Genomic DNA, 26,696 nt, shown 5'->3' with positions numbered 1-26,696 from the left:
TCAGCATCTGATCTGCCCCAACCCACAGAGCGCCTTATTGCCGTAGGACAGGTTATATACTGGCTCAAGCGTTTAATGAACGTGATGGTTTGCGGTACACTGGGCATTGAAAGATTGGCACAGTGTCGCCTGCAGTTCTTTGAGATGCAATGCAGTTGGCACTAGGACAAAGAACACATCGCCTCTAGAATTGTATGGCACAGGAGAGAAAACGCCCAGCCGGCGCGGCTACGCTAGCTCTGCGGACAAATCATACAATCATCCGAAAGATAGAAAATGATATGCTTCTGCGTGATATGCCGTCTTCAAGGGGGTAGCTCAGTGCAAAACGTGACCATGACCATAGACGGTATATGATACAGACGGATATGGAGACTTTTGGGAACGAGCCTCTCTCAACTGGTAATGGAGCAGGTTCCTTATACAAGTTTTAAAATAATAAAATTCTTAAGAACACACATTAGTGCAACTTCGTTGACCAATTCATGTGCAAAGTAACACACTAACCAATAACATGCATGCTCAGACCTGTGCATTACCATAATCTAGGCTATGCTGAGGATAGGAAAGGCTTACTGGTGAGATTCAGGACAGTGAACACACAGGTGCCAATGGAGCTCCCCAACTTTACAGAGTGATGCGATGGGGACACCACTTGCGCCGGTAAAAAAATGACATTTTATCAGCAGCGCGCACACAGACATACGAACACAAACTTCTCAAACGCCTATCTGAGCGTTCGTTTTCTAGCAGACAATGTCACTATCACTCAGGCATCACAAAAAATCCCATAAAATACAGACTACGGTTATCGGTAGACACAGGGCACATGTTGAACCTTGGTGGTTCCTCATTAGATTTGGCATGCCATTGAGCCTGGGTGTGGCGTTACAGCGTTATCATCTAGTGCGGTGTCTTCGACCAACCAACAATGCTTTTTTTCCCCCCGCTACACGTCATGCTTGAAATACCAACTCTCTTACAAAAGAAAAAAAAAAGTCTAAGGTGGGGCCACCACCGATTTACAGAGCAAGAAAAAGTAGAGGTTTACAAAGAAGTACAAAACCGTACACTGTACTGGTTCATGGCTATTGATGTAAGTGGACCTTTCGTCGTAGCTCATGTGTCCTCCACTCATGTGGAGTTCGTAAACGTATGAAGAGGTTGAGAATGGAAAAAAGTTGGAGGATGAGATGTCGAGTGAGTGAGCTGTAACGTCCCATGAACTCTTGGAGGATGACGTAGGAACATGATGGGCTTGACAATCACTCCCTTGTATCCTTTAAGTCTATATAAATAATAAAAAAGCAACCTGAATACTCTGTGGTCCTAATCCTGGCGCTCTTTCTTTTACCATCCTCCATGCTTCCATCTTCCTCATACTTTATTACGAAATAGGCATCTTAACACTCCCCAAAAGGAAGACTCAAAATTACAATGCCAGAACAAGTATTAACGGTGACCTGCTCTGGAGTCCCTGCCCACTCCTTGCTTCTTCCTTAAATTTGTTCCTGGTTATCTGTGTTTCAGGTTCCTCAAGATGGCTGCCTCTGCTCTCCCGTAACATGCTCTGATGTCACGGCGATCTACCGGCTGATGATAAAACTCATCAGTAGTTACTCAAACAAATGGCCCAACTCCAGCCCCCGGGCTTCTTTTACTTCGGCTTTCCTTGGAAGCGGGGGTGTGAGTAGGAACGTGTCTTGGGTCCCTGTGCTAGCACCAGTCATCCTCGTCTGCTTCATGGTAGTAACTTCGTACTCTGGGAGTTGAGCCAGACCCTGTACTGAGCCCTAAGGCATAGTGATAGCCATTTGGAACCCTGCAGAGCTGGTGGGAATGGGAAGTAAGGGAGGACACATAGGAAGTCCGAGAGGAACGTCCAGAGTTGCTAGCCAATGCCTCCTCAAAGGTTAACGTGTCCTCAGGCAGTGGGCAGAAGCTGTCAGAATCTTGTCGAGGTCCTAGGTATGGGTCAGAACCGATACGTGTGACTGTACAAGCAGAGGGGCTTGGAGAGTCGCTGTACAGCAAAGTGTTGTGCTCTGATAAGCCCCGGCTGAGCCTTCCGGGAGAGTAAGTTGATCCTCCAAAGTGCACAGGGGAGGAGTGAGCTGTCCGGTAGGTTACGTTTGGCCGTGGAGTGAGTGGAGTCTGGGGTAGTTGTCTTCGGACTGCCCGGCAAGGGGTGCTAGCACCGGAGCTGGTCAAACGCGGACTACCATTGGCCGAACCGCTGCCCTAGAGTGAAAGGGTGAGAAAGCACATCAAAACAGCACAGGAACACATGATGGAAACGAAACACAAAAAGACGTGTCAAGAGAATGACACACCACAACATTGATGTTGATTGAGATCAATCGTCACACAATTACGGGGGAACAAATGGCGTCAGACGGGGAAAAACATTGGAAACAAAAGGCATTGAGGCACGAGGAACCACACAAAGCACAAATGTGTAAAACAAGAGACCAAAAGGCAGATGCCAAATTGAAAAAAATAAAAGTAATGGTGTAAGAAAAAATAAAGAGAGAAAAATAAAGGAGAATTTAGTGAAGCAAAAGACACAACTCTGAACCGACAGCTATAGAAAACATACAATACTACATGTACCATGGGCAATACCTACACTTAAGATACAACCGTTAATCACTATCTACATACCCTGGATTGTACTACAGTACTACTTCCTTACTTCATCTACATTAATCATCTGTCCTGGACCTCTTAGGGAACAGCGGTAATCCTGGAGATCAGCTCAGTTCTCTATAGCGACACATGGTATCCATATGGCCAATTAGTAAATTCATATTTCGGCTGGGATGTGCCCTCAGCTCCCCGAACAAAGGTGATAGGTTCACAAATCTGAAGACATGTGTATAAATAAAGGGAAACCTAAGCCACCAGCTACTTCCTACCCATTATGCTATGCCATACGGTATATAATTTATGTATTATGTGAGTGGCGGTTTTGCTTAGACATTTGCAATCACTGTACTTTATTATATAGGGATGAACCCATGGCAGATCCGTATTCTATGACTGCACAAGTGATGAAACTAGGTAGGCCAGCTGGGGGGGGGGGGTCTCTGAGATCACTACATGCTCGAATGAAGTTCAGTTCTGTGGTTGGAAGCCAATAGCTAGGGTCACGACTGTCAATCATCTTGTGACTGCGTTTTCATAATCTGCCCTACATTAAAGTATTCCTCCAGTGTTACGCTTCCGCCCGCTCCTGGAGAAACTTGACATGATGAGGCAAACCTATGATGCCCATCAAGTATCATGCATGTGTCCTATTCTAATTAATAGAGAGTAATGCTGGAAGGACACTTTAACTAGGTCAGGAATCTGGATCATTTTGGACTTCTGCTGTTGTTAGGGCTAGCAATGTGATTTTTTTCTAATTTTTTGGAGAATAATTCAGGTTTCTTTTGAGATTATACTGTATATACAGTGCCTTGAAAAAGTATTCGTACCCCTTGAACTTTTCCAAATTTTTTCACGTTACACCTACAAACTTAAAAATGTATTTTATTGGGATTGTATGTGATAGACCAACACAAAGCAGCACGTATGTGTGAAGTAAAAAGAAAATGATACATGGTTTTCAAAATTTGTAATAAATAAAAATCTGGAAAGTGTGGTGTGCATTTGTACAGTCAATATTTTGTAGGGCCACTTTTCACTGCAGTTACAGCTGCAAGTCTTTTTGGGATATGTCTCTACCAGCTTTGCACATCTAGAGCCTGAAATATTTGCCCATTCGTCTTAGCAAAATAGCTCAAGCTCAGTCAGATTGGATGTAGAGCATCTGTGTGCGGCAATTTTCAAGTCTTGCCACAGATTTTCAATGGGATTTAGGTCTTGGCTTTGACTGGGCCATTCTAACACATGAATATCTTTTGATTTATATCATTCCATTGTAGCTCTGGCTGGATGTTTGGGGTCGTTGTCCTGCTGGAAGGTGAACCTCCGCCCCAGTCTCAAGTCTTTTGCAGCCTCTACCAGGTTTTCCTCCAGGATTGCCCTTTATTTAGCTCCATTCATCTTCCCATCAACTCTGACCAGCTTACCTGTCCCTGCTGAAGAAAAACCTCCCCCCCCCAGCATGATGCTACCACCACCATGTGTCACGGTGGGGATGGTGTGTTCAGGGTGATAGTGTTAGTTTTCTGCCACACATTGCGTTTTGCATTTAGGCCAAAAAGTTCCACTTTGGTCTCATCTGACCAGGGCACCTTCTTACACATGTTTGCTGTGTTCCCTACATGGCTTGTGGCAAACTGCAAACGGGACCTCGTATGGCTTGCTTTCAAAAATGGCTTTCTTCTTGCCACTCTTCCATAAAGGCCAAATTTGCAGAGTACACGACTAATAGTTGCCCTGTGGACAGATTCTCCCACCTGAGCTGTGGATTTCTGCAGCTCCCCCAGAGTGACCATGGGCCTCTTGGCTGCTTCTCTGATTAGTGTTCTCCTTGACTGGGCTGTCAGTTTAGGTGGATACTCATGTCTTGGTAGGTTTGTAGTTGTGCCATACTCCTTCCATTTTCGGATGCTCTGTGAGATGTTCAGAGCTTGGGATATTTTTTTTTATAACCTAACCCTGCTTTACACTTCTCTACAACTTTATCCCTGACCTGTCTGGTGTGTTCCTTTGTTTTTTATGATGCTGTTTGATCACTAATGTTCTCTAACAAACCTCTGAGGCCTTCACAGAACAGCTGGAATTATAATGAGAATAAATTACATACAGGTGGAGTCTATTTACTAATTAGGTGACTTGTGAAGGCAATTGGTCCCACAGGATTTCATTTTGGAGTATCAGAGTACAGGGGCTGAATACAAATGAACGCCACACTTTTCAGATTTGTTTTATTACAAATTTTGAAAACCATGCATCATTTTATTTTCACTTCACACATACTTGCTACTTTGAGTTGGTCTATCACATAAAATCCTAATAAAATATATTTGTGGGTGTAACGTGAAAAAATCTGGAAAAGTTCAAGGGGTATGAATAGGCACTATATATATATATATGTATATATATATATAATTGACAAAGCTCATTGAGTAGGCCGATACGTTGCCTGGGAAATAAATTGGGTCATCACCCTCTCACTAGAATTTGGAGTGCTGCCTCGTTCTTTGGACGCATATATATATATATATTTTTTTTATTTTTTATTTTTTGGAGATGGTTATTTTTTGTAAAGCTTGGAGACTGCTGGGAAGTTGAGCAATCTTCATCCCTGTGCCGAACGCCCTCCCACGAAACTTCAGGGCCAGGAGTGAATATGTTTTCACTGCCTGGCTCGTCAGTCTTAGTGGTGAGGGTGTGGCATGAAGTGCACTGAGCAGAGCCTCTGGGAACAACTAGGTACAATTACACCATCCTCGTTGTTCCTAGGGCCTCATTTGCATATTATAAAACAGCAATGTCAATGTGGGCACCGAGGAAGATGGTACCAAGACCGTTGCGTTCAGTTTACCAGCGCATATCTCGAAGGTCAGCCAATTTGATATATGTGGGGACAGACGCCTTTTAAGTTTTTTTTAAAAACTTTTTTATATTGTCTCTTAACGGTCTCAATGATTTATTCTTTTACACTATTTTTATTTTTTATTTATTCTTTTACACTATACCTTTCCTGCGGCTGCTCCAGTTACAGGGAAAATCTGCCTAGCTACATTGACAGTTGTTGTCACTATTTGGGTTGTGAAGGGTGAACCAAGCCAAGAACCAAAATCTCAGTGATTATGTTATCATAGGAGTAGCTCCTGTTCTGGTGTGCTTTCCCCCAGCAAAATCCGCTGTTTGCTGAGGCGGGCCAGAAGCTTGGGGCTGCATTTTGGAAAAGGTTGTCAATGATTGGAAAGTGGGCTGCTGGGCAGGGTCCGACTGGCCCATCTAAAGTACCAAAGGATCCTCTGGTTGGCCCAGGTGCTGACATAATAATGAGCCCAAAGGTCCAAGTGAGTGAGCCCTGAACCGACTGTTCTTGAATAATTTAGGGTGAGCCATTAATAATACAATTTCAAGCTTTTCCCATGATATCACCAAAAGCATGAAACCATCATATATTAACACAACACCTATGTGCACACATGCAATGAAATAAACCTGTATGTAGACACATATGGAAGACACATGCCCTGTAAAGACATGTGCACAGCACAATCACGTAAAGTCAAAGGTGCTGATAAGACAAAGTGTTTTACAAATTTATGGGTGGTCAAAATCTACAGAAGTGAGGGAAATTGGAAAAGGAGGAACTGCCTTATGTCTATGTGCATGGGGGGAGAAATATCGCTAAAGTCTAAGGCAGAAGCCAGATGGATGACGGACATAGTACATCAATGTAAACTGAAGTGCGTGGTGCTGAGGTGCGGTTTCTGGGAAAAAAGGAGACTTTCTTTTCCAATCTCATATGATCTCCTTTAAGACTTGTGCTTAATACCTAAACTGTGGAGAAGCTTTCATGTATTTATGGCACATCAATATATAGGGTTTGATAGCTGCCTGTCATACAGTCCTGGCTAGGCTCTCTGCTCTTCAGTCTCACCTGTCTTTGTGTCGAGTGCTCTTGCCCAGAACTGGGGGATGTGGCTCGACTGTGATCAGAATGACGTGGGTGACCTGAATCACGGCTGCCATATCGGTCACATGAATAAAAGCGCTGTTTCTCCGATGAAGATGGAGGTTGCTGCTTTCTTTCCTGGGATCTTCCTCTTTCTTGCCTCCTCTCTCGGGGTGCAGACTCTGTAACCATTAAGCACATGTTTAAAATTAGATTGGTTGATTATACCATAACTTAGCTTACTTTCTCTACCCACTTACTGATTTCTCTATGAGTAGTCGGGGGATGCAGGACTCACAGGCTTTCTCTATGAGTAGTCAGGTGATGCAGGACTCACAGGCTTTCTCTATGAGTAGTCAGGGGATGCAGGACTCAGGCTTTCTCTATGAGTAGTCAGGGGATGCAGGACTCACAGGCTTTCTCTATGAGTAGTCGGGGGATGCAGGTCTCACAGGCTTTCTCTATGAGTAGTCAGGGGATGCAGGACTCACAGGCTTTCTCTATGAGTAGTTGGGGGATGCAGGTCTCACATGCTTTCTCTATGAGTAGTCGGGGATGCAGGACTCACAGGCTTTCTCTATGAGTAGTCGGGGATGCAGGACTCACAGGCTTTCTCTATGAGTAGTCAGGGGATGCAGGACTCAGGCTTTCTCTATGAGTAGTCGGGGATGCAGGACTCATAGGCTTTCTCTATGAGTAGTCGGGGATGCAGGACTCACAGGCTTTCTCTATGAGTAGTCGGGGGATGCAGGACTCACAGGCTTTCTCTATGAGTAGTCAGGTGATGCAGGACTCACAGGCTTTCTCTATGAGTAGTCAGGGGATGCAGGACTCAGGCTTTCTCTATGAGTAGTCAGGGGATGCAGGACTCACAGGCTTTCTCTATGAGTAGTCGGGGGATGCAGGTCTCACAGGCTTTCTCTATGAGTAGTCAGGGGATGCAGGACTCACAGGCTTTCTCTATGAGTAGTTGGGGGATGCAGGTCTCACATGCTTTCTCTATGAGTAGTCGGGGATGCAGGACTCACAGGCTTTCTCTATGAGTAGTCAGGGGATGCAGGACTCAGGCTTTCTCTATGAGTAGTCGGGGATGCAGGACTCATAGTCTTTCTCTATGAGTAGTCAGGGGATGCAGGACTCAGGCTTTCTCTATGAGTAGTCGGGGATGCAGGACTCACAGGCTTTCTCTATGAGTAGTCGGGGGATGCAGGTCTCACAGGCTTTCTCTATGAGTAGTCAGGGGATGCAGGACTCAGGCTTTCTCTATGAGTAGTCGGGGATGCAGGACTCACAGGCTTTCTCTATGAGTAGTCGGGGGATGCAGGACTCACAGGCTTTCTCTATGAGTAGTCGGGGGATGCAGGACTCACAGGCTTTCTCTATGAGTAGTCGGGGGATGCAGGACTCACAGACGTTCTCTATGAGTAGTCGGGGATGCAGGACTCACAGGCTTTCTCTATGAGTAGTCAGGGGATGCAGGACTCACAGGCTTTCTCTATGAGTAGTCAGGGGATGCAGGACTCACAGGCTTTCTCTATGAGTAGTCAGGGGATGCAGGACTCACAGGCTTTCTCTATGAGTAGTCGAGGATGCAGGACTCACAGGCTTTCTGTATAAGTTGTTGGGGGATGCAAGACTCACAAGCTTTTTCTATGAGTAGTCGGGAGATGCAGGACTCACAGGCTTTCTCTATGAGTAGTCGGGGGATGCAGGTCTCACAGGCTTTCTCTATGAGTAGTCAGGGGATGCAGGACTCACAGGCTTTCTCTATGAGTAGTTGGGGGATGCAGGTCTCACATGCTCTCTCTATGAGTAGTCGGGGATGCAGGACTCACAGGCTTTCTCTATGAGTAGTCAGGGGATGCAGGACTCAGGCTTTCTCTATGAGTAGTCGGGGATGCAGGACTCATAGTCTTTCTCTATGAGTAGTCAGGGGATGCAGGACTCAGGCTTTCTCTATGAGTAGTCGGGGATGCAGGACTCACAGGCTTTCTCTATGAGTAGTCGGGGGATGCAGGACTCACAGGCTTTCTCTATGAGTAGTCGGGGGATGCAGGTCTCACAAGCTTTCTCTATGAGTAGTCAGGGGATGCAGGACTCAGGCTTTCTCTATGAGTAGTCGGGGATGCAGGACTCACATGCTTTCTCTATGAGTAGTCGGGGGATGCAGGACTCACAGGCTTTCTCTATGAGTAGTCGGGGGATGCAGGACTCACAGGCTTTCTCTATGAGTAGTCGGGGGATGCAGGACTCACAGACGTTCTCTATGAGTAGTCGGGGATGCAGGACTCACAGGCTTTCTCTATGAGTAGTCAGGGGATGCAGGACTCACAGGCTTTCTCTATGAGTAGTCAGGGGATGCAGGACTCACAGGCTTTCTCTATGAGTAGTCAGGGGATGCAGGACTCACAGGCTTTCTCTATGAGTAGTCGAGGATGCAGGACTCACAGGCTTTCTGTATAAGTTGTTGGGGGATGCAAGACTCACAAGCTTTTTCTATGAGTAGTCGGGAGATGCAGGACTCACAGGCTTTCTCTATGAGTAGTCAGGGAATACTTGACTCACTGTCTTTCTCTCTGAGTAGTCAAGATATGCTGGTCTCACAGGCTTTTTCTATGAGGTCAGGAGAAGCAGGACTTGGAGGATATCTCTATGAGTACTCAGGGGGATACAGGACTTACAGGCTTTCTCTATGAGTAGTCAGGGGATGCAGGACTCACAGGCTTTCTCTATGAGTAGTCAGGGTATGCAGGACTCACAGGCATTCTCTATGAGTAGTCAGGGTATGCAGGACTCACAGGCTTTCTCTATGAGTAGTCAGGGGATTCAGGACTCACAGGCTTTCTCTATGAGTTGTTGGGGGATGCAAGACTCACAAGCTTTTTCTATGAGTAGTCGGGAGATGCAGGACTCACAGGCTTTCTCTATGAGTAGTCAGGGAATACTTGACTCACTGTCTTTCTCTCTGAGTAGTCAAGATATGCTGGTCTCACAGGCTTTTTCTATGAGGTCAGGAGAAGCAGGACTTGGAGGATATCTCTATGAGTACTCAGGGGGATACAGGACTTACAGGCTTTCTCTATGAGTAGTCAGGGGATGCAGGACTCTTAGTTTTTTTTTCTATGAATAGTTGGGAACGCAGGACTCACAGGCTTTTCTCTATGAGTAGTCAGGGGATGCAGGACTCACAGGCTTTCTCTATGAGTAGTCAGGGTATGCAGGACTCACAGGCTTTCTCTATGAGTAGTCAGGGTATGCAGGACTCACAGGCTTTCTCTATGAGTAGTCAGGGGATGCAGGACTCTTAGTTTTTTTTTCTATGAATAGTTGGGAACGCAGGACTCACAGGCTTTCTCTATGAGTAGTCAAGGGATACACGACTCACAGAATTACTCTTTGAGTAGTCAGATGATGCAGGGCTCACAAAGTTCTCTATGAATAGTCAGGAGATGCAAGAATCACAGGTCTTCTCTATGAATAGTCGGGAGATGTAGGACTCACAGACCTTTTTTATAGTAGTGCAGTAGTGGGACTTGACATTCCTTCCCAACTCCAGAAGCTACACTTGGGTTGACTAAGGCTAGGGGAAAGTGTAGTACTGAAGTGGGGAGGGAATGTCAAGTCCCACTACCCACCTACCTGGTATTCCATAAAAATCTAGCCCATTAAACACATTTCAACAAGAACCTCAGTAAACGACACTTTGCAACTTCTTGTTTTCCTGCATTCTTTTACCTCACCGACCTAAGCAATCTGGGTGACATATACACCACCTCCAGTACTTTACCAGACATTGTGTTACATAATTTATCCTCAAGCCGCTTTTCGATAGACCTCACATACAGGAGCCGCATTAATTGCAATAACATTTGAATCAACCATATGAGATCCATCATCCATAATGCATTAATGACAGACTGAAGAAGACAATCAGTTATATATTACCTAAGTCTTCATTTTGCGGAGACCTCTCTATTGATTTTTGCTTTCTCTCCTTACGCCGGTGGCATCGATGGTGGTGCTGGTGGCTGCGCTCATGAGGCACCCTCTCTAAGGAATATTCATACAGTTGAGGACGTTGCGTGGGAGCCAGGGTGGAAACTGAACGTTTCATGGGGCTACTGTCAGTGATAGGCTGGAAAAAGAAAGTCAATATCCTTATTAACCCCCAAACTATAGCAGGATGAAAAAATATAGTATTTTAGTGAATTTGATACCAGAGGAGGCAACTCTACATAACCAAGTAAATTAACGGGCTTTGCAGTGCTACAATATAGATGACTTATCCTCCGGATAGTTCATCAACATCAGATTGGCAGGGGTCCGACTCCCAGCCCCTCCATCGATCGGCATACTTAGCAACATTTGAGTTGATAAAATATATAAGCCCCACCGCCAGGAATGTCCCGGACCCGCTCATCATAAACACATACTTGTGTGTGTGTGGGGGGGGGGGGGGGGGGGTTAGGCTACTTTCGCACTAGCGTTAATATTTTCCGGTACTGAGATCCATCATAGGGGCTCAATACCGGAAAAAAACGCTTCCGTTTTGTCCTCATTCATTGTTAATGGGGACAAAACGTAACTGAACAGAACGGAGAGCTCCAAGATGCGTTCCTTTCCGTTCTCATACCGGAGAGCAGCATGCTGCGGTTTGCTTTCCGTCCTGAGATGCAGAGCAAGACTTATCCGTCATGACTCACAATGCAAGTCAATGGGGACGGATCCATTTTTCTTTTGGTGAACCCTGCCGGATCCAGGAAAAACGCTAGTGTAAAAGTAGCCTTAAGCCAAGCCATTTTCAGCCCAGGACAGCGCAAATTTGCCAGGACTGTCTCTGAAAGTCAGGGACAGTCCCGGCAAATCCGGGACAGTTGGCAACTGTGGAAGAGCATGACTTTTTGTCCAGCCGAAAGCCAGGATTTATGCAGGAAAGTGAATTGATCCCATTGAAGTCAAATGGGATCCGGTGGTGCACGGCCATATCCACCTACGCCAGATATGCAACTAGCCGTAGCGACGCTCGTGCAAGTACTGCTTCCTCTTCAAATTTACCTGCATGCTGTCTTCTTTGCAGCGGCCGCACAGTGTAATCACCACTGCCCATCCCATTCACGTGAATAGGACGAGCAGTTGTAATTAAACTGCACCGCCTCTATCAAGGAGATGAAGCGCAGGTAGAGTAGCACCACTACCTCTTCACATAACTGATCAGCAGGGGGGTTGGGAGTCAGACCCCCCTGATCTGACGTCGATGACACTTTCACACTTGCGTTGTTGGATTCCGGCACCGGAACTGCCTGACTGATCCGGCAATCTGTATGCAAACGGATACCATTTGTAGACGGATCCGGATCTGTCTCACAAATGCATTGCAATACCGGATCCGTCTCTCCGGTTGTCATCCGGAAAAACGGATCCGGTATTTATCCTTTTCACATTTTTAAAGGTCTGCGCATGCACAGATCGCAAAACCGGATCCGTTTTTCCTGGAACACTTGGGGCCGGATCCGGCATTAATGTACTTCAATGGAAAATGATGCCGGATCCAGCATTCCCTCAAGTGTTCCGGAATTTTGGACGGAGAAAATATTGCAGTATTTTCTCCATCCAAAAACCGTACAGTGACTGAACTGAAGACGTCCTGATGCATACTGTAACGGGTTGCTCTCCATTCAGAATGCATTAGGATAAAACCGATGAGTTTTTTTTCCGGTATTGGGCCCCTAGGACGGAACTCAGTGCCGGAAAAGTTTAACGCAAGTGTGAAAGTACCCTTATCCTGAGGATGGGTCATCAATATTGTAGCACTGCACAATCCCTGCAGTTGTTGTATTGATGACATTCGTCCTTTGTCTGGATTACAGTACCATGAGCTGTCAGAATCTAATCTACAGTGCAACGGACTCAATATTTAGGGATGGTAAACTAGCTCTCTTCTTCCATCTAGTGGACAAAAGTGGCTTAGCCTCAAAAGTCACCTGTATGCACATCTCTGAAGCAGTAGCTGCTAAGGCTACATTCTCACGAAAAAAACGTCAGTTGAAAAACTGCCTTTCTGAGAAATGGACGTTAAAAACAACGGCATGGAGGCTGTCGGCCCATAAAAAGGGTCAAAATAGAGCATATTTTTTGACGTCCGTTATTCACTGGCTGTAAAAAAAAACGGTCATGTAAATAACCCTACCATTGTTCTTAAAAAGGATGTGTGATAGCCGTTACACGCCGTGTCAATGTAGCCTAAGTGTACCCAGTAAACGGTCCTCAGATATATTGTTTCAGTGTGGAAGTATTGTCCTCAATGCTTTATTACTAAATATTAATGTCAGGAGGCTGCATGTAAAGCAATCAGAACAGCTTCTATTTCTGGACTAGAACTCGATTAAGCATCTAACCAACTTTCTTTGATCTAAGCAGGGTGTAGCCCAGTAAATCAGATGTTGTGGTAGATGCGGAGTGGACACATCAGAGTCATAAACGTCTCCGTTACTTTCATTAGGTTGTCTTTCAGATGTCCATAGTTCATCACTCCTAGCACCAGACTTTGATACTTTAGATCAGGGTTGCCCAACCTGCGGCCCTCCAGCTGTTGGAAAACTACAACTCCCAGCAGGCCCTGATAGCTGTAGGCAGTCCAGGCATGCTGGGAGTTGTAGTTTTGCAACAGCTGGAGGGCTGCAGGTTAGGCATCCCTGCTTTAAATTACTGCAGTCGCTGTGAATGACACTTACATCTACATCTTGATACCATTCAAGATACCAGAGAATGTTTCATGTAAATGACGACTAGAGAATCTCAGCCCTGGAGACATAAGGGATGAAGTAGTGGTCGTAGGGGCAATGATCTTGTCTGAACACCATAGATAGCTGTTGGATGAAGGCTTGGCTTGGCCGAGTATGCATGTGTTCACCACGGGCAGAGCAGAGTAAGCAACTGGCAGCAACTTATCTTCCCTGAGAACAAAAGGATTGGCAGGTTGTGATCCAACAGCCCGCTCCTTCTCTCCCTAGAACAGGGAAGACTCCCATACATAGGAAAAATGGAATAATTGTCCAGTACTGAGATGTAAATAAAATCTTCAATCTTTATTTGGCTTCATATAAAAATACATCTCCACAAGGAAAGCAGTAATGCAACGCGTTTTGATCTAACATTATCACGACTAAGATCGAAACGCGTTGGTTATTCCTTTTTTTCCTGGATTATTTGCGGACTGGACGAGAGATCACACAGGCAGTGCTCCTGACAGACTCCTGACCTACACAGGACTCCCATACACGGGAGACGTTTAGCTGGCGCCATTGAAAACCGTGGAATGGGCTAACATCCATCCTATGTATATATCTACCTTGAGCTGTAGCATGAAATGGCTGATAACAGGGAACAACAGCCTCGACCGAACTAACCACAAAGTTAAGGTAATACAGACTTGAGTGTAAGGGTACGACCACGCGGCGTGGTCCTTGGGTGTGTGGGACGCAACTGTTCTAATTAAACTAATGAGACTGCATTGTTCAGTGGGTCTGTGTTGTTAATGCCGCGTGGTGTTGAAGGTGCCACACAGCCATTAACAATGCAGACTGGGACTAATTAGGCACATGGTACTCGATTGCAGCATGGCCCTGCCCCAAACACCGCGCCGCGTGGTCATACCCGTATATCCATTGAAACAGCAACAGGATCGCTACATAGAGTGTACTGTGTTCAATGACAGGATTAATAATTGAGCCTCATACACAAGGATTTGATTCTGGTCGTATCACTGATATTAATATTCACTTCATGTCAGTGGAATTTGTCTGTTTTAGGCCTCATGCACACGACCGTGCCGTTTTTTGCGGTCCGCAACAAACGGAAGCCACCCGTGTGCCTTCCCATTGTAGAAATGCCTATTCTTGTCCGCAAAACGGACAAGAATAGGACATGCTATATTTTTTTTCGGGGCCTCGGAATGGAGCAACGGATGTGGACAGCACACAGAGTGCTGTCCGCATCTTTTGCGGCCCCATTGATGTGAATGGGTCCTCAACCGAGCCGCAAAAACTGTGGCTCGGATGCGGACCCGAAAAACGGTTGTGTGCATGAGGCCTTAGTAAATCACAGATTCCTCGCAAACCTCAACGTTTCATAATGTACTGTAGATCCTTCTGAGTAGATCGTAATAATTTCCAAAAACATCAAAAAAGTAAGAATTGGTAAGGAACTCCGAGACGATCCCAGGTAGGCGACGCCTAACTAATCCCAGGAACAATAGTCATGTACATAGGTTATTTCCACTCGTCTGCTTAGCGTACATTGCGCGGAGGACATTGCTGGAATTCCTGAGTTAAGGTGGGCTTGTTGTAAATCCAGCCATTGCCTGAAGCTGGCCTCACACATCAGATAAACGTCTGCGAGAGATCCACTGCCTTCTCAAACAGCTGATTGACGGGGGCCCGGGGCGTCGGACCCCCAGCGATCAGATACTGATGAGCTATATAGAGGATAGAGCATCAGTATAAAACCCCTTTAAGGACTGATGTTGCATGGATAGGTTATATAATGTACCTGCGTGCCTTCATATTCACTTAGAGGCACACAGAGGTCTTGTTGCTCCCAGATTCATATGGAAAAAATTTGTGGCATGTCGATGGAATTTTGTTGGCAAAAATAAAAACCGTACAGATGCACCATAAGACGGCACATGGCATAATATGGACCCATAGGGTCTCTGAGTGCCTAGTCTGTGAGGGCAAAAATATTTCTCAAGCACTAAAAACGACCAAAAAGACCTTTAGGCCCCTTCACACACAAATTTTTTTTTTTTTTGCCGTTAACTGCTTTTTTTTGCATACTGGATGCGATTTTATGGCTTTTTAATGGTGTTTTGTGTTTGAATGGCCTTTTTTAGGGTGGTTTTTACACATAGAAAAGGGGATGTAAAAATACCTGAAAACAAACGCCTTTGCTTTAACATGCTGCATTTATAAAACAAAATTTCTATACACAAAAAACGCACGTCCTGCATTTCATATTTCAGCTAACATCTGATATTGCAGTTTTTCGGCAAAAACTAAAAGTGCAAAAAAGGTGCTGAAAAAAAAGCACAATTTTTTGGTGTGTGAATTTACCCTAAAAACCCTTCATTGGAATTCAGCTAGGCCTCGATGGGAAATCCTCTCTCCTTGCATCGGCCAGTTCTCTTCCTTGCACGGATAAGGCTACTTTCGCACTAGCGTTTTTGCTGGATCCGGCAGGGTTCAGCAAAAACGCTTCCGTTACTGATAATACAACCGTCTGCCTCCGTTATGAACGGATCCGGTTGTATTATCTTTAACATGGCCAAGACGGATCCGTCATGAACTCCACTGAAAGTCAGTGGGAAACAGATCCGTTTTCTATTGTGACAGATTGTGAGAAAACGGATCCGTCCCCATTGACTTGCATTGGATCCATTTTGCTCTACATCCCAGGATGGAAAGCAAACCGTTTTCTCTCCGGTACGAGAACGGAACGGAATGCATTTTGGAGCTCTCCATTCTGTTCAGTTACGTTTGTCCCCATTGACAATGAATGGGAACAAAACGGAAGCGTTTTTTTCTGGTATTGAGACCCTATGACAGATCTCAATACCAGAAAATATTAACGCTAGTGTGAAAGTAGCCTTACGGAAACTTCCAAGAGGAGAAGAGAGGATTTCCTACCAGGACCCCTCAGCACTGGTCAGCTAATGAAGATATTTTTTGACCATGTTTGGATTTAATTTGTCGAGTTTCCACTAGGGCAGACTATAATTCATCAGTAAGATAGGAGGGATCATCACTGGGACACCTCTTTGGTACAGTCACTGTGACACCACAATGATAGACATCTGACAGCAATACCGAATGGAACAGATCGGACGGTGCACATGGTCTATCTAAATGGTGCTGAGATACCAGCAAAGGTCATGTGAAATAAGAAGGCTACATACGGGCAGGTAACCGTTCCGGGGTGAAGGAGCGCGGCTCCTCGGCTGATGAGAGACAAACAGGTGAAGCGGTTCAAACGGCATCACGGAGACCAGCAGCAGACAGCATGGTGGGAAGAAGGGAAGAACAGGAAGGGAAGGAGAAAGGAGGAAAGTCAGGAGATAGAGGAGGGATAGAGGAGGATGGGAAGGGGAGACAGAACCACAGAAGTGACACAAAGACAAGTCGGAGTCAGAGCAGAGACAAAACACAGGTGAGGTGAGATGGGATGACAATGGGGACGGGGGATGGTACAAAAAGGAAAAAATACAGGTCAGAGACAATTGATATGTGACATTCATTATTGAACTGGACATCAGAAGGTAAATCCACAGTTCATTCCCCATAACGAGACTAGGGAGGTCAACCAGATAATGTCAACCATATGGTAAAATCATTACATGAAACGTAATGCTGCCATGGGTGTGGGTTGCGTCTGAGTCCCAGTGCAAAATCTGTAACAGGGACCTATGTGTCATTAATAATTCTGGTAATTTGGGACTCCTCAGGCACCAGCCGGGGCGGGTGTGACCGCCATGTTACTGCAGAACCCCAGAATACTTGCAAACGTATTCTTGTCGTGCAATGTTATTTAATGTTTTAATGTCTTGTAATCTACCAGTACATCTCTCTATGGATCGGTCGGGGTTAATGATCCTGACTCTGCCCCTGTAGGAAGTTAGGTGATAGATTTAGGTCCGGCCCTAGCTGTTAGTTGTGTCTTAGCTGAGGAAGTGAGATGAAGCTACATCCCGCAATCTCTTAGAAATTTACAGGAAAAAAAACATCTCTACTTCACAGTGTGGGCAATAGAAAGGAAAGAACCCAAAAGATGCAGAATCTGCAGGGCCGAGTATTGGAGTCAGTCAGTAAGGTATTTGCTGTTCAAGGCTGATAGAGACTCTACTGCAGTGAGAGGGACATTGCTAAAACACCTTTCATTGTTGGATATGGTCCTGGTCTACTCTCAGCTGGGAATTACAGCCACCATTGCAAGAATAATATTACCAGCCTTAGATTCTGCAGAAAGAGATTTTGGAGAGATAGAGTACTACAATCCCCATCCTGACCTACAGTGCTGCCCATAATTATTCATACCCCTGGCAAAGTTACTTTTATTCAACCAGCAAGTAATTTTTTGACGGGAAATGACATAGGTGTCTCCCAAAAGATAATAAGACGATGTACAAAAGGGCATTATTGTGGGGGGAAAAAACATTTCTCAGCTTTTATTTACATATGAGCAAAAAGTGTCCAGTCCAAAATTATTCCTACCTTTCTCAATAATCAATAGAAAAGGCTTTATTGGCTATTACAGCAATCAAACGCTTCCTCTAATTGCAGACCAGCTTTTTGCAGGTCTCCACAGGTATTTTTTCCCAGTCATCTTTAGCACTGAGCTCCACATCTTTCAGGTTGGAGGGTCTTCTTGCCATCACCCTGATCTTTAGCTCCCTCCACAGATTCTCCATTGGATTAAAGTCTGGACTCTGGCTGGGCCGCTCCAAAACGTTAATGTTGTTGTCTGCTAACCATTTCTTCGCCACTTTTGCTTTGTGTTCTGGGTCACTGTCGTGCTGAAATGTCCACTGGTGCCCAAGGCCAAGTTTCTCTGCAGACGCCTGATGTTGTCGGTGAGAATCCTCATGTATTGCTCTTTTTTCATGGTGCCGTTTACTGTGATTAGGTTCCCTGCTCCATTGGCTGAAAAACACCCCCAAAGCATTAGGTTCCCACCACCATGTTTGACAGTGGGGATGGTGTTCTTTGGGTTGAAGGCTTCTCCTTTTTTACGCCAAATGAAGGAAATATCATTGTGACCAAACAATTCAACTATTTTTTTCATCTGACCATAACACAGAAGACCAGAAGTCTTCTTCTTTGTCCAGATGAGCTTTTGCAAAGGCCAAGCAAGCTTTTGTGTGCCTTATCTGGAGAAGTGGCGTCCTCCTTGGTCTGCAGTGTGCAGTGTCCGTTGGGCTGTCTGCCTTGAGACCTTGCCACCAGCAGAGCCCAGATTCACCAGGACGGCCTTGGTGGTGATCCTTGGATTCTTTTTCACCTCTCTAACTATCCTCCTGGCCAGCACAGGGGTCACTTTTGGCTTCCGACCACGTCCTCTGAGATTTTCCACAGTGCGGAACATCTTGTATTTTTTTAATAATACTTTGCACTGTAGCCACTGGAACTTGAAAACATTTAGAAATGGCCTTGTAGCCCTTTCCTGACTTGTGAGCAGCCACAATGCGCAGCCGCAGGTCCTCGCTGAGCTCCTTTGTCTTAGCCATGACTGTCCACAAACAACTGCAGAGAGCTGCTGTTTTTCCCCTGTTGAGTTGATGAAAACAGCTGTTCCCAATTAATCAGGGTAATTAGGATGCTTTAGAACAGCTTGGACTATTTGGAATGGTATAGAACTTTTGATTTTCCCACAGACTGTGACAGTTTGTGAAAGGGTATGAATAATTTTGGACTGGACACTTTTTGCTAAAATTTTAATAAAAGCTGAGAAATGTTTTTTTTTCCACAATAATGCTGTAACGGTCGCGTACACACACACAGGGGGAAGGGAAGTGACCACTGCGCTCCACCCTCACCTCTGGCCCTGCCTACTTGCCTCGCGAGTCCTAATGACAGGGGACAACTGGACGGCAATCCCTAACTTGGAATAAGTGCAGGGATGACAGACAGACAAACAACAGAATGTGAACGGACCGAGTCAATACCAAGAGAGCTACGCAGTACAAAGGATTAAGCAAAGAATGGTCAGGAGAAGTCAGGGTCAAATACCAGGAGAGCAGAGAAGTACAAGAGGAGTCCTAAGAGAGTAGTCAGGTGGGAGCCGAGGTCACAATACCAGGACGGATTCGCAGTACAGGAGGAGCAGTCAAAAGGATGGTCAGGAACAGGATCAGGTAAGTATTCAGTAGTCCAACAAATAGCCAGGAACCTAGAAATTAACAGGCAACCTGTAGCCAGCAGGCTGCCTGTATTTATAGTGGGGAGTGAGGGTCATGTGACGTGGCCAGCGTCACATGACCGACAGACCAACCAGTCGAGCACCGAGTGATCAGCTCGGCGCTCAAGGCAGACTAGGAGCAGGGAGCCACCCAGCTAGTAAAGCCGCCCTGGGAATGAGGACAAACACAGATCCTCATTCCCAAAGCTAAGCAACAGGTCTGCGGGCAATGGGGGACCGAGTGCACCTTCGGAACCCCGTGACAAATGCCTCTTGTACATCGTCTTATTATCTTTTGGGAGACACCTATGTCATTTCCCGTCAAAAAATTACTTGCTGGTTGAATAAAAGTAACTTTAAGTCAAAATTTGCCAGGGGTATGAATAATTATGGGCAGCACTGTATATCCATACATTGCTATCTGGGAAGGTTCGCACTGTCAATTGTTTGGAACTGTGGTTTGATACCGTTGGATGTACTACAACTCCCATTCGGCACTTTAGTAAAGAGAGACTGGCTCATTTTCTACAACTGGTCTGGTTACTGACTCTAGCACCATACTCCGGCCACAGCACCTACATCTCCTCCCTCGCACCCGTACAACACTGATAACACCAAGGGCACCCCAACTACCATTAGGCAGGAGCCCCAACATCAGGGTGTGCCCTGAGAGCAGAAAGGGCACACCCTCCTATCACTGCCCTGGCCCTAGGGAGCATTGGCGTGAGGATTGTCACTGTGAATAATTATTGCAGTCAGAGCCACTACCACTCCCATCCTCTGCTCTTGTTCCTCTGGGGATTGCTGCATTAGCACCCCCTGTGGCAATGCCTCTGCATACTACAAATATCAGAAGGAATATGGCAGCTCTTCTAGAGTGCCATCTGTTAATAGGAATATAATGAATTGGCCCATGAATAACATTTATCACCTATCCACAGGATATACAATAAATGTATGCTTGCTGGGAGAGTCCAATCCCTAGACACCATACTAATCATGAGAAGGAGAGTCCTGAGTCTCCCTGCTGGGTGGAGTGGTGGTCATACATACGCACTACTACTCAATTCACTTTCTGAATACAGCACTCGGCTATCTCCATCAGTCATGTAGACTGTGATTGACGTGGTCGTGGGCATGTGGAGGAATTCAACAGGTAACTTGAGAACCCGATTCTCGTGATCGGTGGAGTTCCCCAGTGATTATACATTTATCATGCAGTCATGTAACCATCTGGACACTTCAGATTTCACTCACATAAGCTGTATATATGTAGTCACATAGGTGTATATACACATACACACTGGTTGGCTTACATGAGCATCTGCAGCTAGACGGGGCATGGACACTGCTCGTCCTTGGGTCTCCAGTCCGGTGGGATGATCACCATTAGTAAGACTTTGGACAATTTCTTTCATCTCCACGGCCTGTGGAAACAACCTCCTGTTAATACTGTCTTCGAGTAGTGTTCCCCTTTACATATATCAGTGTAAAATGCAGTGACGGAAAGAATTACCTGTTTGCCTTGCCGTTGGGGTGGAATCTCTTCTGAGTGGCCTCTCTGAAATGCAATGCTCCGAGGGGTCGAGAAGGGATCTGGTGCTGGCTGTGTTACCCATGATATGGACTCCCGAATCCCAGTGTCCTGATTGACCCTGCACAACAGAGGGGTAAAAAGGGTACTGTGTTTGTAGCCATACAACCTGTAATGGTTGTCACTATATGCCTCTAATATGCAGAGACTATGGCTGTCAGTCTAATCTGCCATTGTCTATCAAAACCGGAAAGTTCCTTAAAATTTCATCTGAAGTTAAAGGAACACTCCGAGGAAAACGGTTACACGGCTTGAAGGGGCGAAGCATGACTTCTATATTCTTAGGCTCTAAACTAGCAAAAAACATAGTTTATGGTTCCTTCCTATAGGGTTTCTATACTTTTTTCTGTTACCAAAGGTGGGTTTTATTAGACAAGTAGTAAATGCGCCTTCTTTCAGAAAATTGGGTACAGCCATTATTTACACTGATAGATACTACATAACAAAATAGGGAGAAGCTGGAGAGTGTTGGTCCTTTGGAGAAACCAATATATTAGTGAAAATGGTGGGAAAGGAGCGTGGCTTTAAGGGGTTATCCAACTATTTGTAATTGATGAACTGGTCAACTGGATAGGTCATCATTAGCATCTGATTGGTGGGGGTCCAACACCCAAGATCTGCCAATCAGCTATTTAAGAAGGCTTGTGTGAGTGCAGAGGCCTTCTCCCTGTGTTACCCTAGGCCACTGATGTCCTGACCATTCACTTGAATGGGTCTGAGCTGCGTCAAGGCCACATGACCACTGGTCATGACATCACAGGCCCAGTGTAAGTAGTGAGAAGGCTGTGGTGCTCACAGGAGCATGGGTCACGGGTGTTGGACCCCCAACAATCAGATCCAGAGAATAGGTCATCAGTTACAAATAGTCAGATAACCCTTTTAAGGAGCGACAATGTGTGCTAAAATTCTGGTGCAAAGTAAGCCAATCAACAGGTGGTGTAAACGTAGAAAAAAAGTCTCTAAAGACGAAATTTATCGTCCGCCAGTGTGATAAATTTGGTGCATCTTTATACTGTCTAGTAAGGAGATCAGTAACCACTGGTGAAACTACAACTCCCACCATGCACACTAATGTAGAAGTAAATAGAGCAGGCTGGGAACTGTAGTTTTGCCACAGCTGGGTCTAGTCTAAGTTCACACAGTCTTAGGTTTAGTAAATCTGCCATGAATTAAGAGTGTACACTACAAATAGACAGCCCATGGAGCTCATAGAGAATGGTGGGGCCCCCAGGTTTCCATTTCCTCATAGCTGGCGTGACCCATAGGGCTCTCCTTCTCTATAGGCACTACAATATTAACACTACAAATAAAGCAAATGAGTCAAAAGAGGTTTTCCTTTCTCCAATAAGTGAAGAGGCTGGAGGTTCAGTGAAGGCTTTGGCCAATCACTTTGCTCACATGAAAGACTGATGAGCTACCAGCTTCCACGGAAATCTGCCAAATTATGTGTTCTAAAAAAGGCAGATCCTCCTATGAATATTCATGGGCATCCCATCTGATTTAGATCGCTGGATAAAATTCAGAAGGATCTCACAATGAACATCTTCATGGTGCAGGCCATTTTATAATTTATCATTCTAACTTGATTTAAACATCGACATGGAGAATTTTGGTGACGCATTCTCTTTAAAGAAGAAACGTGCTACTTACACGACTCCCCCATTGTTCAGAGATGCTGAGCTCTTCTGCTTTTGGATCTTGGTATCACCAAGCTGACTGGGAATATTTGAATCCAGAGTTGGCTTCAGGGGCTGGAAAAGTGAGACGGTTCCTGTCTAATAAAGGATAAAGTGAGTGTGTGAATCACATTGTTGTAGCTTGGCCAGGAATGAAGAGACAATTATTGGTACAATTCATGGTAATAATCAATTTAGTATAATGCTCCGTTAATATATGCCACCTTACTACATTGTGAAGGACCATCATGCCCAAATACACAGCTGTCATCTATAAGAACATATGTCCTGATCCAATAACCATGGGCGTGGGCATTTGATCTAATATACTCTATAACTGTCCATAAGGACCAAAGGCATATATCAATAACCACATATTGGTGGTCTACATTGAGTTCTTTCCTCTAGATATAAACATAGGTCCGCTTCAGTTTCTCCCTGGTTTCTTTAGATAGACAGAGATATTTGCTAGATGGATAATATCTGGAGCAGCCCCTACAAGAAATCGTAGAATGATCTACTTAATTTTGGAAGGTGACAGCTTGAATTGCCCAGAGGATCTCCTACCTGGGATAAGACTCCCGGCTGCTGGTGAGATTGGTCACGGTTATGCTTGTTTTGCTTGTAGAAGTCAAAGATCATTAGTGCAGCGTAAACCTTTCCAACGGTTACTTCATCAGCTGTAAATACAATTCATAAACATTTAAGGGGTTGTCAGGTTAAAGAAACCCAATTAATAAAGGAAGGTTCTCCATTTAGGACCCTCATCCATAATGAAGAGAGTGGCTTCCAAGAATATTTCTTCCTCCGGAGGGACCAACATGTACATTACATAGACAGCTCACTAATTTCAATAAGTTCCTGTGTTCCATCATAAATTATAGCTGATCGCTGAGGACTTCATGTATGGAGGCCAGACTTCTGGCTTTAGGCTGGACAGTCTGGTTTAATGGCTCCCTGTCCACCGATCGGTGTAAGGCCTAAACAGACGCTTGGGTGTATTCCTTTTCTGTGGCTCCAGCTACAGACAGACTGACTAAGGCTTTCGCTTATCCCCAGTCACTAGAGCTTGCCGACATGTAATTCTGTGACTGACTGAAGGTGACAGAAGCACCCTGGGCCGGCACGCAACACACCTTAAGGTCCCCCCCTTTTTTCTCTCTTGCAGGCCACCGTTACTGGGAGAGAAGCCATGGCTTAGTTGGGTTGGGGCATGACTTAGCTGGGTTGAGGGCATGGCCTAGTATGTCCTCCTTTTTGGGGTCAAGCAAGTGGCCACCCTAACTGCATGTGATCAGTTTATTATTGAGAGACCCTTCTAGAGAAGGGATTATCCAGACTGCATACTAGGCTATATGGACAAATGAATGATGTTTTAGTGACACGGAACATGAAATATTGAAGATCTGGATGAGTAAGAGATGCGTCTTACGTTTGTGAGGAGGTACAAGTAAATCTAGGGTTTTCTGCGAGAGGTTGGGCCACACGGATGATATTTCCTTCCGCAGCTCTGCATCAGATTCATGTTGTTTTAGTCCTCCTGAAAAAAGGAAACCATTCAGCTGAAATTGACAGTTTTTTATTTTATTTTATTTTACTCATCCTCAGGCAATTGAGGCAAAGATGGGGTTCGCATCCATCAAACTGCACTAAAAACAGCAGAAAGAAATCTAATTTAAACCCTTTACAAGTAATGTATTAAAAGGGTATGCACACATTTGCAATCAATTTTATTTCCAGATCTAATGCATATGGTATAAAATTTTAATTTGGAAATGTCTATTGTTTTATGTATACAGCTCAGGCCTATGTGTCTGCATGGTTACGGCATGGTTACTGTGCAGCAGATTCAGCAGTTACATATAGGTTACGTCCTTCCCTTCTGTCCCTTCCTCTTATTAACCCAAAATGGGCAGCTTAAAGAAAATAACACATGACTACAGGATGTGACTACACACAGGTCTGCTTGTAGTCTGTAACCGTATAGACACATAGATCTGCATAAGAGCTGTATGCACAAGAAATATACATTTTTTAATTCAAGACTATCTGCAAATTTGCTACTGGCCCATTACAAGACTATTGATGTGGTGAGCAGCAAAAACAATTGCCCGGCTGTTCCTGAATTAAGTTTTCCATAATGTCCAGCAAAGAACCCACCTGAAGCTAGTTTTATATCCAGCGCTGTTCGGATTAAAGCCATCAAAGTGGATGTAAAGTGCACAGTGAGGTCTGTATCAGAGATGGGCATGTTCATCCGGACAAGCCGCTGCAGAAAAACTCAGACTGTCATTATGTCCGCCACTGCTGCATGATATCTAAACCGTGCAATATGGTGCAAAGGGTGAAGTCAGTGCTTCTCGACCAGTCATGAAAATATATGCACATATTTAAGCGCTCTTAAGGGTTTGTCTAGGATTTTTTATGCCCCCACAGCAAGTGGAACCTGTGAAGACATCCATACCAGTTCCCTGCCACTCTGTGGCTCCTGGGCTGTCCACGTCGGAATTTTGGTCCCTGTATGTCAACTTTCATATAGACAAGGTTACGTGTCCCAACGTAACCAGTGACTGGTCTTAGTGGTGACGTGTTCCCAAGTGGCATGTGACCCAGGACAGTCATTGGCCACAATGGTATAGGTGACGCCATCCATCTAGACCCTGAATGTCAAACTCATGGTGCTCCAGCTGGTGAAAAACTACAACTCCAAACATGCCCTGGTTGTTCCATGAATGATGGGAGGTTGTAGTTTATCAACAGCTGAAGGGCCATGAGTTTGACATTCCTGGTCTAGAGTTTTACAGATGGATACCAAAAGTCCAGGGAAGAGAGCCGGAATGGAGAGACGGGAAGCAGGTAAAAATTTTGAAAAACACGAAACAGAAATGTTTTCACTAGTAGGTCAAGATTTCTATATTCTTATACGGAAAGTCTCAGATCTTAGATGTTTAAGTGATAGGCACATCACACTATAAGTTCAATTTAAAGAAAAATCACAAGTGGTTGAGAGTCACTGACTTGACCATTACTGAGCACGGTTTGTGTAGATATCTTGGGATACATCTTGAAAGGATAAATTAGAAGGAAAAAAATCAATAAAGCAAGCAGACATCCTAAACTTGACGGTTCCTTCCCACTGGCTCAATCCTCAGCCTTTCTACCGTGAAGAACCAAAAGTATCTTGGTGCTGGGGAGAGAGTCTTGAAGGAACTATCAAGTTCTAGATGGAAAGATTGACTTTTAGACCAAACTTACTGACAGATACTGACTCCCAAAACAGATGAAATAGTTTGTGAATTAGCCCTATGGCTTTTCAATCTTACTTCTACACACATAGTACGGTGTGTCCATTTTGGAAGCTGCTCCCTTATTTATGCCAATGCAGCCATCATCCAACCTGTATTTAGCCATAATTAAAGAAAAGGCCACTTGTCTGTGGCATGGTAACTAAAGATCATCTGTAAGGGGAATAGTTTGGGGCTCCCCATTATCAGAGTATGGGCCTGTCCCATCAAAAACACTGGGTACGGCTGACAATAATCTAACATGCATGAGAGCCTTTAGGCTTTAAATGGGATAGGTAGAAGGACTTCTTTCCATGTTTTCTTAAAGGGAAACCACCATGCTGAAAATGCAGACAGCATGTTATAGAACAAGAGCAGCTGAGTAGATTAATATATAGTTTTGTAAATAAAATAAAAAATTGAATAAAATGTATTATATTTTTTAGACCTCTGGCTTTTCTATGCTTAGGAGTCCAGTGGGCGGTTCTACTCAATGATTGGCTGTAGGAGTGTGGATAGCTGTCATCTCAGTTACTGAAAGGAACGCCCACTGGACTCCTAAGCATAGAAAGAGCAGAGGTTTAGAGCAATAAATTACAAGTTATACT

General features: G+C 44.9%; 1 protein-coding gene across 2 annotated transcripts in view; it reads right to left on the bottom strand.

The window, feature by feature from the left end:
• Positions 1 to 369: 369 nt before the first annotated feature.
• CACNA1B (calcium voltage-gated channel subunit alpha1 B) overlaps positions 370 to 26,696 on the bottom strand; it is a 277,505-nt gene continuing 251,178 nt past the window's right edge. The window contains exons 40-49 of one of the 2 annotated variants that reach the window (XM_040442805.1): positions 24,965 to 25,073; positions 24,237 to 24,344; positions 23,372 to 23,484; positions 22,779 to 22,903; positions 21,051 to 21,189; positions 20,851 to 20,961; positions 16,539 to 16,580; positions 10,532 to 10,721; positions 6,572 to 6,768; positions 370 to 2,241 (exon numbers count right to left, since the gene is read on the bottom strand). In XM_040442805.1, coding sequence (XP_040298739.1) covers positions 1,717 to 2,241; positions 6,572 to 6,768; positions 10,532 to 10,721; positions 16,539 to 16,580; positions 20,851 to 20,961; positions 21,051 to 21,189; positions 22,779 to 22,903; positions 23,372 to 23,484; positions 24,237 to 24,344; positions 24,965 to 25,073 — 1,659 coding nt within the window. In that variant the 3' untranslated portion in view covers positions 370 to 1,716. The remainder of the gene's footprint in view (positions 2,242 to 6,571; positions 6,769 to 10,531; positions 10,722 to 16,538; positions 16,581 to 20,850; positions 20,962 to 21,050; positions 21,190 to 22,778; positions 22,904 to 23,371; positions 23,485 to 24,236; positions 24,345 to 24,964; positions 25,074 to 26,696) is intronic. The other variant, XM_040442806.1, reaches the window with a different exon arrangement.

Source organism: Bufo bufo, chromosome 8 (genome assembly GCF_905171765.1).
Source record: "Bufo bufo chromosome 8, aBufBuf1.1, whole genome shotgun sequence".
Taxonomy (NCBI): domain Eukaryota; kingdom Metazoa; phylum Chordata; class Amphibia; order Anura; family Bufonidae; genus Bufo; species Bufo bufo.
This window is presented reverse-complemented; position numbering and strand designations above follow the sequence as displayed.